The sequence below is a fragment of the Columba livia genome, chromosome 7 (assembly GCF_036013475.1).
Source record: "Columba livia isolate bColLiv1 breed racing homer chromosome 7, bColLiv1.pat.W.v2, whole genome shotgun sequence".
Lineage (NCBI taxonomy): Eukaryota > Metazoa > Chordata > Aves > Columbiformes > Columbidae > Columba > Columba livia.
In genome coordinates, this window is record NC_088608.1 from 29,566,245 (window position 1) to 29,580,468 (window position 14,224).

The following is a 14,224-nucleotide window of genomic DNA, read 5'->3' on the forward strand; positions in this document are numbered from 1 at the left end:
GGTTTGCTTCTTTCTTTGGTTTTGGTGTGGGGGGGTGTTTGTTTGTGGGTTTTTGTTGTTGTTGTGGTGGTGGTGGTAGTGGTTTCTTTGGTTTTGTGGGGTTTGTTTTGTTATTGGTTTAACTTCTACGGAAGTATATGTGAAACGTCAATGATACATATTTGGAAACACACCAGCATACACTATTTTCTTCCTGGAACACAGGAAATAGTATTTTTTTTTTTTACACATTTCACATTAAGGAAAATGCCAAAATGCCACACGTGTTTTAAAGATCTACTGAGTACATCTACAATATACTTTCTATCGTTATGGGACACTATCATACTAGAACAACACTTTTATGTCTTAACAAGTTAGTAACACAACTATAATTAAAAAAAAATAACAAGAAAATGTATTTTTCTGCAACTTATCAGTTTATTGACTTTTGATTATAGTTTGTGTTGTTAAAGTAACCAATGTACCACCACAGTATTTAGATGTGATGAAGTTCTGTACCAGTCAGGCATATAGATTCATTATTTGACAAGGGTGAGGACGGTATATATCTTCTAAAGCTAGTCCTAGCCCATCTACACAAAAAACACTAAACATTAATGAAGGTGAGACTTCTCATGCAGACAAGCTGTGCTAGTCTGTACCACCTGAATACACCACTGGGCTGCTTTCCCAGAAACATGGGATCTATATGTTGAGCTCAAAAGAATGTGCTCTAACACACCACAGCAGCATTGGTGCCTACATCCCAAAGGAAATATTAACTTCAAAGTCTTCAAGGATCACATTTCAGATAGATCTCTAAAGTAGATTTTCAAAAGATTAACTACTATATTGAACACTTCTTCATCCAAAAAATGTTACTACCAAAGACCTGATTTATTACTGCATTATTTGACATAAATTTAAATTTAAAATAAGCTTACTGTTTGGCCATTTCTGATAGACATCTGTACGTCCATTGTCCAGAAAGTCTGGGATACACAAAGAACCGTTTGTCCTGGCCACTCTCTTACCCAATTAACACGTGCAGTTTTTGGATAAGCTTCAATTGCCTCCCCAATGACCTAGATAGGAAAAAGCACACTCTAACTAACTACATGTGAAAACACATAATGTTCAGTTTTATAATTAATTTAGGTTAGATTGTATTCCTGAGATTAAAAAATAAATAAGGGTCTAGATTCAGCCTTGAATTCAAGTCTGATCTACTCAATACTGATATCTTGCAGACAAATCTCTCAAAGCTCAAAAAAACCCCAAATAATGTAACATGAACAAAGTGATCACACAAAATTTTTGAGAACTGATTTCATAACACATTCCTAAATTATTCTTGCAATCAGACACTTCATATTTTCTAGCTCCATCTGCAAGGAAACTAGAAAACAAGTACAAACACAATTCAGTTAGAAGTAATATCCCCAAACAGAAAGTTTTTTCATCTATTAATTCAAATAAAAAGCAAGAGCTTTGATTTTGCACGTCATATTAATTAAACTTATGCCTAACTTCTAGTGTATTTTCTAATAACAGAATGATTAACCTGGTTCTAGCACCACCCAAGGATAATCCAAATGAAATCTAAACTTGAACGGGAAAAATCTTCCAGTGTATATCAACAGGCTACTTTCCTGCCATTAACAAAACCCAAGACAGCATCAGAGAAAGTGCACATCTAATTACCCCATTGACACTGAAAAGGACCAAATAAAGATGACGACAGAGATGGTTAAATATAAAACACAATGAGGAGACAACATAAAGATACCATTTGAAAAGAAGAGTTAGTAGTTTTAAGGTAGTCATAATTAAGAGGAACATTAGAAAAAAAACATGGGCAATCTTTCCATTTAATCTTGTCCCTTAATACCACATCAAGAATAGAACCATCGCTGGCAAAGAAATCCTTGGGGCAAACATTTCTGACTCTACTATTTAATTTTAAAAGAATTTTAGAGATTTTTACAGCCAGAAACTGATACCAGAACTTAATTTAAAGAAAATACAACCTTTAAAGACTGAATTCATTGTTCTAACGTTCATGCTAGGTGCAAAAAACTAAAAGTGATTCCAGTATGTGTACATGTTTACTGAAGAAATCAATGCTGAATGACATGGGCCTAGAAAATAAGAGGTTAGGACTTGTTACCTTGTGGACAGACTTCACCATCGCTGCCTCCAGTTCAACCAGCCATTTTTCAACTTGACCTTTAGCTGCTGATGTTGAGATTGTCTCTATGAGTTCCACAATCTCACCTTCACTACTTTTCATGTGTGTAATATCTAATGCCTCTGTAAATTCCACTCGTGCAATTCCTTCAAAACACTTTTTCAAGTGAGGTTGTACCCTAGAAAACAAAGCTAGTATTATACAGCTTCTGACAATTTTGTCTTGCCAACAGTACCAAAGAAGATCTAATTAAAAAAAACAGTTATCTGAACAGTTTATTTTAAAGTTCCTCTTAGGTTTGTTAAAAAAAACCAAAACACTTTATCTTTTGCACTACACCCTGCAAGATACTTACCACTATATTTTTAGAAGACCAGTTTAAAGGTGTAAAATATTATTTATGGCTTCTGTAATATATAAACTAGTAAGGATATACAAGTATTCTTTTTTTAACTTGTAATCCACCTACACTACATAAAATTCCAGTATTTATACCTTCTCAGCAAAATACAGTGAACAGTAAGGAATTTGAGTAAAGCAACCAAGTACAACCTTAAACAATAGCTTGTAATAAATAATTTTTAAAAATCTTTAAGATCTTTTCTCTTCACAAGACCTCTTTCTCTGTTCATTGAGCATTTCTCCAGGACTGAACTGACATTTTATTTTTCATTTTCGTTCTCATTTTTGCATAACCTTGCACTGTATTCACTGCATGCTATCAAGTCTGCATACTGAGAATCAAACCCCAGTTTCTCTGCTTAGAGTGAAGGTTAAATTGGTCAACAAGATCACTTCTGCAGGAATCTTCATAGAGCTAACACTATAAGAAGATCTCATAACAAGCTATGCTTTTTGCAGTTTAATTCTGAGTGTGGTTGGGAAATAGACATCCCAAAGAGTTAAAACACAGTAAAAAACTTTTTAAATACTTTAATTAGGACTGCCCTGAAGAGGTAAAATGCAAGTCAGTAGTACACAGAAGGGGTGTCAAACACATTTTCACCAGGGGCTACAACAGCCTCGTGGCTGCCTTCAAAGGGCCGAATATAATTTTAGGACTGTGTAAATATAACTACTCCTACATTTATACAAACCTAAAATTACATTCAGCCCTTTGAAAGCAACCGTGAGGCCAATGTGGTCCCCGGTTAAAACAAGTTTGACACCCCTGGTACACAGATTTCATTTGATATTCTATTTTCTACCGGGAAAAATCCGGTATGTTCATTCCACCACCAATTACTTCACGGACTTCTGATTATTCTGAAAACCAGTGTATGGAAGAGTTGCTAGTTAAGAAAACAGAACTGAATTAAATTGGCCACATTAAAAATGACTCTGCGTTCACCTATAATAAAATCTAACTAAGTAGATACTTAATACCATAACTGTCAGTGAGGAAAAAAAGAAAGTTCTGGGCTCAGAGAAACCACATGACAAGACTATTTGCATGCACTGTAACTCACAAATACATCTGTTCAATATGGCCATACCGAGTAGGGTCTTTGGTCTCTGAAAGAATCTCAAGGAGTTCATCATTAGACAAAAAAAAGAATCTGGGAAAAAACAGGCGCTTCTTCTCCAGGTATTCATTAAGTCCCTTGAGAATCAGCTCCAGAAATCCATTGCACTTCCTCAGTTTCTCCAACATCTTGTCTATCATTACTACTCCCAGTACCTGTTTGTCCTGGAAAAGAAATTATTCCAGACAAAAATCTTAATACCTTCTCAAGTAAATCACCACACAGAGCTGCAGAAGTCTTCAGCGAAATGAAACTTTATCTCAAACCTGCTTTACTCAAACCATTGTCAGGTTTACAATTTACTAATATTCTTCATTGCCAGGGTTCACTGGAAAAATAGTTAGGCAGTTAGTACTTAAGTTTTCAAAACATGAACTATTATTTTTTAAAATAATTTTCAAAACAGGATCAGTTCAAACAGCACAACTCCCATCACATTCTGTTGAAGTCACATCAGTTTACACTGGCTACTCCATTGGATTACATAATCAAGCAACAAGAAAAATTACAGCATTTTGATGGATTTCTAAAAGCGTACTACGACAACAATGCAGTCACACATTTAAAGTGGTAGCCATCTGTCAGAGTTCAATGCAAAAAAAATTATCTTTCCTTCCATCTAAAATTCATAAATATAGAGATGAGATTACAAGTATTGAGACGACAAAGCTTTATACAGGCAACACTGACACCTCAGTACTAATACTAACTATTCACATGATGTAACAAATGGTATTCTCTGATCTCCATACATTTACTAGCCAAATACATGTTCAAAGATTTTTTTTCTCAGTAAAATGTGGAAAGTCATACTTGCTTTAAGAATATAAACAAATAGATTATTATTTCTTTTTACAATACCACCCGAATACCACCTGTCTAGATACACTACTGGATAAACACTGGGTTTCTTATATTTATGCACTGTGTAGATGGCAAAATATATATTAAGACATATAGTGGTTTCCAAATTCTTTCCAGTGCTTTCCAAACTAACCTCTCAATTTAATTAAATGCTTAGAAAAACTGCTACATAAAATTAAAGTTACCTCAGTTAATACAAGTATAACACAAAAAAGATTTTGCAAAAGACCTAACGGTTGCCCAGCTAAGAAGCATTAAAGAAATACAGGTGTCTGAACATCAGGTTCTAGAATTCAATATGCCTTATGACCATCCTATAGCCTAATCATCATGATATTTGTTCATCTTGCTCACCAAGTATGGGGTTTGGGGAGCAAAACAAGACACACATTGAAAAGGAGGAAATTACGCAGATTCACGACCGAGGAAGTCAAACCAAGCAAATGCTTCTCCTCAGTTCCAGTATGGGCTTGCGTTCCCCTGTGACTGAATCTATTCTAATTCAGCTCTAGTTCAGGCCCGTGTCAGTACATTAAATGACTTGTTAACCATGAACTGATTCAAACCCACTCCAACCCCTGCTCCACTTCCTGAAGTCAGAAAACACAGCTTCTGCCACAGCTTCTCCACTATCACCTACATCAGACAGTATTTCCCAAGATAAGGAATAGGGCCAGAATGACCAGAGGGGAGATGGAAACAGAGCCTACCAGAAATGTTAGTTAGCCCTTAGGTCCCCTCTGCTCTTCCCAGTGAGCATGCACCTGGATGCACACAGCATAGAAAACAGAGCCAGGATTACAAGAAAAAGAGACACAGTATTGCCAACCATAAGGAACACCCAAGAGATCCATGGGGAGAACTTCAGGCAAGTCAGTCTCCTGAGGGCTTGCGAGAACTGCTCACGGTAACAGCAAAGACTCCCAACAACGGACAGCAGAAACCAAAGATGTCTCCAGGCTATTTCCACTAGGAACAGCTTTGTCAAAGCCCATTACAAATACAGAACATCTGTGCTGGTTTGATTGAAAATGAGTTAATTTTCTTCATGCTGTTAGAAATCTTTCTTTTTCATAGCTAACACAGTCATTATTTGGAGTTAGTTTGAGAACAAGAGATAACACCCTGGGACAGAGTTAATGTGAGGGATCAAGGAAGGAGGACATAGATGGGGGAGAGCTTGACTGACATCCAGACTGATCAATGGGAGTATTCCATCCAATTAATGTCATGCTTCATATTTAAAGAGCGTTGGGATCTTCTGGTCTCTCTTGCTTCTTTGCTTCCTTTGCTCTTTTTGTCAGAGCTGGGGGAGTTTGGTTCTGGATATATAGTTTGGCCTTTTGCCGTTTTGCAGAAGCCTCTGGGCCTTTCTGCCTTTTTTCTCTCTCTTTGGGATCAGCTGCTTGGGACCAGGTGCTGCTTCCTAGGACTGGTGTGGATGGAGTTTGAGAGGTATTACATCTTTTATTTTATATTCTATTTATGTTTTATATATATATTTACTAGCAGTATATTAGTATTTTTTGATTTTATTAAACTGTGTTTATCTCAATCCAAGTTTCTCCCTTCCCTTTCAATTCTCTCCTCTATTTGGAGGGGTGGAGGGCAAGTGAGTGGCTATCACAGTTGTATTGCTAGCTCGGGCTAAGCCATGACAACGTCCCACACAACAAAAATCTCTGACAGGGTTTGCAGAACAGTGTCTCAGAGCAGAAGGCTGGGTGACGCACGTTGCAAGGGACAGATGACAGGCCAGGCTGCTGTGCAAAGCCCAGAAGGTGCAAAAGACATCTGTACAAAATAAACCCCTGAAGGGATGGCAATACAGATTGGAGCCAGGAACCTGACTGCTGTTCTGCTTCACTTGGCAGAATTTAATAATAAATTCCAAGTTCAGGTTCAGTGCAAGTGTTCACAATGTTTTAAAGTATTGGCAATGTACATTCAGCTTTCATTCCGTTCCCTACTCATTTTACACATATACTTCTAATCTACCGAAAACAACCCAGAATTGTATGTTTATCTAATTGATCTTCATGGGGATGCCTAATACAATAATCATAGTCCTCCTTTGGACATAAAATATATTCATCTTCTGTTCTGTTCTGCCTCTTGCATCATACGAAACCAGAATAAACTCAATAACTACATATATTTTTAATCTATACATAAACAATTCAGCTGTCAGCATAAAAACATAGTTCATAATTGGTTTTATAAAACAGCTTATAATGCACAACCAACCATATAACTATACATTTTCAACAGAAAGGGCTTTTACTCCCTTTTTTAGCATTTTTATAATCCAATAGAATAAGTGCAACTAGCAAAGCAAATCAAAGCTGTGCTGCCAGTTTTATAAATGGGATTCTCCCTGCTTGCTTTTACATCCATATAAGAAAAAGTCAGGGAAGAAAAAAAATACGCTTCAGAGATTTTTTTATTTACAGTTTTGCTTAGGCACGAAGAAAAAAGTGAATGCCATAATTTCTCAGTCAAAACACCAGAGTAACTTATTTTGTCAATGAGGCTGTCAATTAAAGGAAAAAAAACTATATCAAGAAAATAGTATAAATCAAGTGTATAAAAATAGTTCAAATACTTTGCTAAAAGACCATCCCTAACTCTAGTTTCTAACTCTATAATTTTGAACATATCAGAGGTTGCAGCCTGTGATTTTATTTTTTTTCCTTTTCTTTTTTTTTGGCTTTTTTTTTAAAGGAATTTAATCCTCATTAATGTGCTTTGCTTAAATTTTATGTTTACAATGAAGGAATAATACATGATTATTCAAATTTGTCATAAAAGCTAAGCAACTAAAGGAGTTTTTTTTTAATACAATGGCATATAAATGCAAAAAAGCACAAACGGACTCAAGTTAGCTTTATGCTTTAAGAAAGACCGCTCATATACGCTGGGGAAATGCTTTCCTTTAAGCCACGAAACTCAAACATTGCATTTGTGGAAACAGAGTGCCATCTTCTGGAAAATAATGCCTGCTTGTTTAGCCAATGTCAACTTCAGACTGTTAAACATTGATTCTGGCATTTACACACTTGTGTACAAAGCAAGCTGATTATTTTTTCTGCCAGTGATAACACAGATCACATTAAAAAAATACTTTGTATCTGATTAGCACTGAATATCTAAATTAGAAGATTTTATCAAAACAGATCATTCAGCACTCAATGTTCAGAAGTAAAATACTCAACCAAATTCTGAAATTCTTGCCCTTTTTATTTTTACTCAACTTCTTCCCTCAAATTAATACTATTGATTTCACAGCTCTATGGGATAAATTCCTGATTTTCTTCTAAATCAGAAGAAAGACAAACAAAGAAAGAAGGGTGGGCAGGGGGAGTGTAAGACAGAAGGAGGAAAAAGGGGGGGCGGGAGGGAAGAAAGGAAATGATAAAGACTCAAAAGATAATAAAAATAAATAAATAACTTTATTTTTAAGTTATATGGCTGAATTGCCAAAAAATTAAGCAAATGCTTCTTTTGTATACTACATATTTTGCGTATTCCTACACCAAGACCATATCTGTAAACTAAAAAAAGCTCAACCCAAAAGCTTTTAGACAGAGTGGAAATTTTAGCATCTGTCCTCATGACACAATGGATCTCTGAAAGTTCTGCAAAGGCAGGAGATGGGTGAAAAAACAAGCTTCTAATTTTTTCCTTCAGACGACAACCTTCTGTCCCTCCCCTGGAAAACAGTGGACCTCAGAAATCTCCTCCAGTCCGTTGAATAGTTTAGTAAGCCCAGTTAAAAAAAGGATTAAAAATGAAATGTCCTGCTAGAAGTGTCCTTGTATTCATTAGGAAGGTACCATGGCACTGAAGTCTCTGGAGGTATGTGCAAGAAATTTCTTTCCTTGGAGATTTTTGAAATTGGGCTAAACAAAGCTGTGCCTGACCTGCTGCAGTGTTGGTAAAAGTGCCCCTTCTAGAAAGAAGTTTGACTAAGTGAACTCCAGTGGCCCTCCCAATAAATGCTTCTAGGATTCTACTGGAAACAATTCTGCAAAATAATTTTTAAAAGTATCTAAGAAAGGGGGCTGGGATGAAACAGAAAACAGATTCCTCTGTTACCAGAAGCAATTTTTTTTCTCTACGTGCTACAAATTCACTCTATATTCTTAAGATAGCAGTACTTACCTGAAAAACTGAATTCATTAAGTCTTTCCATATCTTAACCACAGTACTGAATCGTCTCCCTTCCTCAGGCATCTGAGCCATGATGTCAGGAGAACTGAAAATGGGCTCCAAATAAAGCCAAGTAGCCTGAACCTTCAGCCATTCATCCAAGATGTCCTGTACCAACAGCAGCTTTCTTTCCCATTCCCTATAAAACAGCATTAGGATAAATGCATTAATTGGTGCTTCCAGTCAAACATTTCCAGCAGAGTGGTAAGGTCTTTTTAGTAACTTGCATCTTCATCAGCAAGTGCAACAGGTAGAAATTTTCAGATTTCAGCAGAATATCATATCCACCTGCCCCAATTTCCTGCATAACAAAGTCTACATTAATTTCTGCAACTGGATCATCTGGAAGGCTCCCCTGTAGGATTTATGAACTATGCTTATCCAATAGACTAACAGTATCAGTGAACAAACATAAAACATATTTTAGCATGCAATAGCAGCTACTTCATCATGTTATAGCACTTGTGGACAAATTCACTTCAATTGAGTACGTCATCTGGTTTCCAGCATACACCAAAGCCCAGACTATTATTTCTGTGTGCTATGATATACAGGCTGAGATGGCAAAAGAAGGGTATGAAAACAACCTAAACTACTAACCCAAAAATATGTAGACCTTGTCCTAAAACGACATGTGGTCTTAATTAAAAGATTTCAAGTAGTAAATAGTCCAGTGGCTAAGTCATGTTTTATTTATGACTTCTAATTCCAAATGTGGATGTTGAACACAATGGTCTGATAAAGCATCTTTCAACAATAGTGCACACCACTATGGGCACACGATATTACAATTCAATATGTATCTGGTCTTTCCTTTTGATAGCCAAACATTCAAGAACCTTCAGTCTATACTTTTTTCTAAGTCTTCTCAATATTTCTGCATTGTTTTAAAATTACTCACACCACCAGATTTGATACTTCTTACTATCTCTCCCATATCAGACAGATGGGATTCTCATCTAACGTCATCGATATTCCTCATTTGTTGATGTAAGCAATTTGCAAAAAATATAGAAAATAAAATGATATTTATAATCCTATAACAAGTACATATAGTCTTCTTGCCTGTATAAGAAGTATCACTTTTTACAACTCTCAAACCACTGGACAGTACAGATAGAATTATTATTAAAAGTGCATGCTATTAAAATATCTACTGTATAAATGAACCATGGCAATCATTTTCTCCACAGGACACTCACACACAGGATGCACTGAGTTCTGTAAAATGAAACGTGAAAACATCCTTCACTTCCTCCTTCCTTCATCTACCCACCACAGCTTCTAAACAACAGACAGCTTTGCTGGCATGTTCCTTCTCCTCTACCCACAGTCCCTTTCTCATCTTCTAGGTATTGTTACTTCATCTATAGTGATTTTCCTTCCACCAAGAGGTAGAGGAAAATGCAGCTTTAACTTCTTGTTAGGCAGGTCACTAAATTTGCTTATACCAAAACTACAGAAAACTTAAGATGAGGAATTTGGAATAATCTCTGGCAGCAGTCCAGAATCCTACATGCTTGGCTGGATTATTGAGAAAGCAACCGTTGTGTAATCACCTCCATCTCACAGACAGAAGTCAAGGTAATACCTTGTATTCTTACAGAAGCTGTCAGTCACCAAAACACTCTGATGAAATTACCATGGTGTGCTTCCTCTTTTTCAGTGGGCAAAACCCACCATTTTACATTAACAAGGAAGGTACTCTTAGACTAGAGCACAGCAGTAATTAGAGAATTAATACTTATTGGAACAGACAAGTATGTATATGTACTTACGTATTCATATCATTGAGTATGTGCTGAAATCTGAAATAGCATTTTTGCAGGTTAATGGGAGCTTGGAGGTACATATACAGCTAGATAATCATAGTTAAACTTTCAATGAAAGACATTTGTTTTTCCACAATATGGCTATGTTTGAGGGATTTAAGAAACAACTAAAGTATTTATTGAGGAAAGAGACAAAATCAGATTAATATCTATGCTTGAAGATGGAAGTACAGACTTTTTTCAACACGCAACACTAAATTTTGGAATTTAATTTTCTGCATTAGAAAAAAAAAAAGATTCATTCACTGCTTAAGGAGGATAAACGAAAACATTTGAAGTCCCTGTGCTTTCAATAAAGTAACAGTACTTGGTGACTTTCTGTTAGAAAAAAAATTACCTTACTCTCGTTTCGTAATGCTTAATGAACGGAGATCCTCTCATAGTCTGAGTTTTGACAATGTGATCATCCAGTAATGTCTGAACATCATCTACAGATGACAAAATATGGGTTCCTGTATCTCTATAGGGAAGAAGAGTGAACTCCATTTGATCCCACTCAGAGATCATTTTCATCAAAGCTTTCTCAAGTGAGTATTCTTTGCTGGCTACTTCACTGATGGTCTCAAACTTTTCTAAGAAGGATTCAAGATTCAAATTAATATATGACAAGACAGTGGAGTTTTCAGAAGGAGTCAGCGGTAAACCAGCAATATTTGACATCTCTTCCCAGTGCCTTTCTTGCAAACCAGGATTGCAAATCACCTGGATGAGAGGAATGTGGAATCTGAATTCCTCGACTTTTGATTTAACCTGTCTTGCGATTGCTAATGCATTTGGAGAATTGTTGAGGGATTTCTCTAGCTTATACAGTCCTTGCCAGTAGCTCCCTACATCTGCCTCTACTTGGTCTGGATTTACTTCTGTAAGTGAGCCCTCTGTCCAGCCTTCATGTTTCCTGTTGAATTCAACAGCCATTTCATAGAGACGAAGATACGGAGAAAGAGTATTCCAGATGGTTCTGTGCTGAGGGTACTGAGATGGTGGCCATCCAAAGGACTCTTCCTCTGCATTCAGCTGATCAATCTGTGGAGACAGAAGTGAGGTCTGAAATACAAAGTTGTTTGTCCTACCAAGTCCTCACCACAGGCATTAGGGAGGTTTTCCAGTGTCTTCAACAAGCTCTAAATTCAGTTTTGAGTTACTAAACCAGCCTTTTATTTCATTGCTGCCATTGACTGCAGTTCAAGTAATCTTTAACAGTAACAGCTCACCACTCATGCCAGTTGATATAAGAATATAGTTAGAGGTGTAAAATAGTACCTGGGCATTCCTCTATCACTTACAGTACCGTAGAGGCTTTAACAGGCAGAAGCATCAGGAATGGCACTCTCAAGAACATAAAGGTATAATTTCTATGCAAACCTATAGAAACTTAATTCACTTGTCCACTATGCAAAGCACTGCTGTGTTAACCGCAGACCACATAGTAACCAATTACTGTGCTCAGTAAATTTGCAGTTTAAATTGCAAATAATGTAAAAATATTTCATAGCTGAATTGAGAATTAATTTGGCACATCTCAGTAACTGCGTTACTAACCAAAGTTAGTTACTCTGGATTCTGATAATACAAATATTAAGATCTAAGATTTATTCTGCCAGACTAGTTTAGACTATAATCTGTACCTTCTCAGAAGCAAGTTCCAATTTTGTATTTAATGCTTGAGCTTTCTTCAAATACCCATTGACTTTCTGAATATCTCCAAATGTGCTAAATTCTTCGACCTGCTTAGAGTAGCTTTTCAGTTCCTCAGTAAAGTGTTCACAGCGTACCTAATTAAACATCAAGCAAACATATAATATTTTTTTAAAAATCAATATCAATTTCAGAAAAAAGGGAATACCTATGCTGATTTGCTACAGTAGTACACTTTATCCTTGCAGAAAACTCAAGACATCCAACATAGTGTCTGTTCCATCCAAAATTACAGAATTTGCCCTGAATCCTACTGTTACCTGCAGTGACTTTTTGGGCTGACAGATGCAATTTTGGGTTATATGTCATATGATAGAATTGGACATAGCAATTGTAGCTTTCTGCGAAGGACATGGCCAGCACATTAATAACGAAGAGCTAAATTCAAATGCTTAGCATATCTCAAATTAACATGTATAGCAGAATAAGATTAATCAAATGATAGACAAAGCTAAATAGTTTCACAACACACACAAGACATGGTCTCAAAGCCATGCGGGTAAAGGACAGATCTTTCCTCACATATACAACTCAATACCACATATTTTATACTCAGTATTAGTAGTGGCAAATGTCTGAAACCAAGTATCAACCTGTACAAAGCAATAACATGATTCAAGATAACAGAGTCTATGCTGCACATTGATTTCTACCACAATAACACTCACCAGCTACTTCTTTAAACATACTGCATAAACATAGAAGCTCGCTGTCTCAAGCTATGTATGATCCAAGACCACATGGTGATGAGACCAAGGAGCACAAGAAAACCAAAGGAGACAGCTACACAGGCAGTAACTGTCACAGGTCAGCAACCTCGTCATTAGCAATCCTTGTGGAGTCACCCCAGCACTTAGAAAACAGAACAAACTCTACTGGAAAAGCCTAGTCATTAGAAAGAAAAATTCTAACAGAGATAAAATACATGTAAAGTGTAAAAGATTAAAAATTAAAAACAAATAAAATATACCTGAATCAAGATGCACTTATGTTAAACAACTACCTTATTTAACATTATCCTAGCAGTAAAATCACACAAATTAACGCAGATTATTTTTTTTTTTTTTAATTGTCATAGAAATTTCATACACCACCATTGACTCCAAAAGGACTACTCATGTACATACCTCAGGCCACATACACATCTTTAAAGGATCTATCTGAATTTTACTGTTTCACATACAGACAACTATCATCAATAGCAGTGAAAGTTCTAGAAGCAAAGAGTTTTCAGAGTACAAAATATGAGATATGGCTTGTCTTGCAGTACTTGTGGATTTGTGAAAACCAAATGAGTGGAAAGCAGGAAAAAATTATTTAACATCAAGAATAATATAAACACATCTACTTCAAACTTCTTTGTAAATTGTATAAGGAAAAAAGATTATTCTCTCCATTATTTCATGTCTTATATGCCATTCAAAATTAATAACTCAGGGATTTTTAAAGTATTGTCATTACAAACCTTAAGATGATCTTGAAATTGTACTGTTTTTTCTTCAATTATCTTTCTGTGCTCTTCAAAGATATCTGGCATCCGTGCATACCAGTGAAAAATATTACTGTTCAGTCGAATGTCTGCTGGTGAAAGATCGACACATTCTACCAGGAAAGCAACACAACTTAGAGCATCCACTACTTTCTGATTCAGTTCAAGCACATCACATGTTTCCACTTTCTGCATACAGTCCTGGGGAACAGAAATCAAAAGGGAATGCTAAAATGATGACTTGAGGAGGTATAACTTCTAAAGCTTCTTTTTACAAGGAAAATAAAACTAGAAATACATGATCTGAAAAGGTGTTTCTTTGGAATGGCATGGTATTAGCCATTTTTACAGCACAGAAGATTTTAATACAACTGTCCTACTAACTGATTGAATAAAACTCAAAAGAATATGTGAAGCTGTATGCACAAAGGTT

General features: G+C 36.1%; 1 protein-coding gene across 3 annotated transcripts in view; it reads right to left on the reverse strand.

Annotated features, from left to right (window-relative positions):
• DNAH7 (dynein axonemal heavy chain 7) overlaps positions 1 to 14,224 on the reverse strand; it is a 98,317-nt gene that overhangs the window by 64,512 nt on the left and 19,581 nt on the right. For all 3 annotated transcript variants that reach the window (XM_065068945.1, XM_065068946.1, XM_005501764.3), the window contains exons 15-21: positions 13,768 to 13,992; positions 12,233 to 12,379; positions 10,945 to 11,630; positions 8,728 to 8,914; positions 3,670 to 3,863; positions 2,153 to 2,351; positions 927 to 1,067 (exon numbers count right to left, since the gene is read on the reverse strand). In XM_065068945.1, the coding sequence (XP_064925017.1) occupies positions 927 to 1,067; positions 2,153 to 2,351; positions 3,670 to 3,863; positions 8,728 to 8,914; positions 10,945 to 11,630; positions 12,233 to 12,379; positions 13,768 to 13,992 (1,779 nt within the window). The remainder of the gene's footprint in view (positions 1 to 926; positions 1,068 to 2,152; positions 2,352 to 3,669; positions 3,864 to 8,727; positions 8,915 to 10,944; positions 11,631 to 12,232; positions 12,380 to 13,767; positions 13,993 to 14,224) is intronic.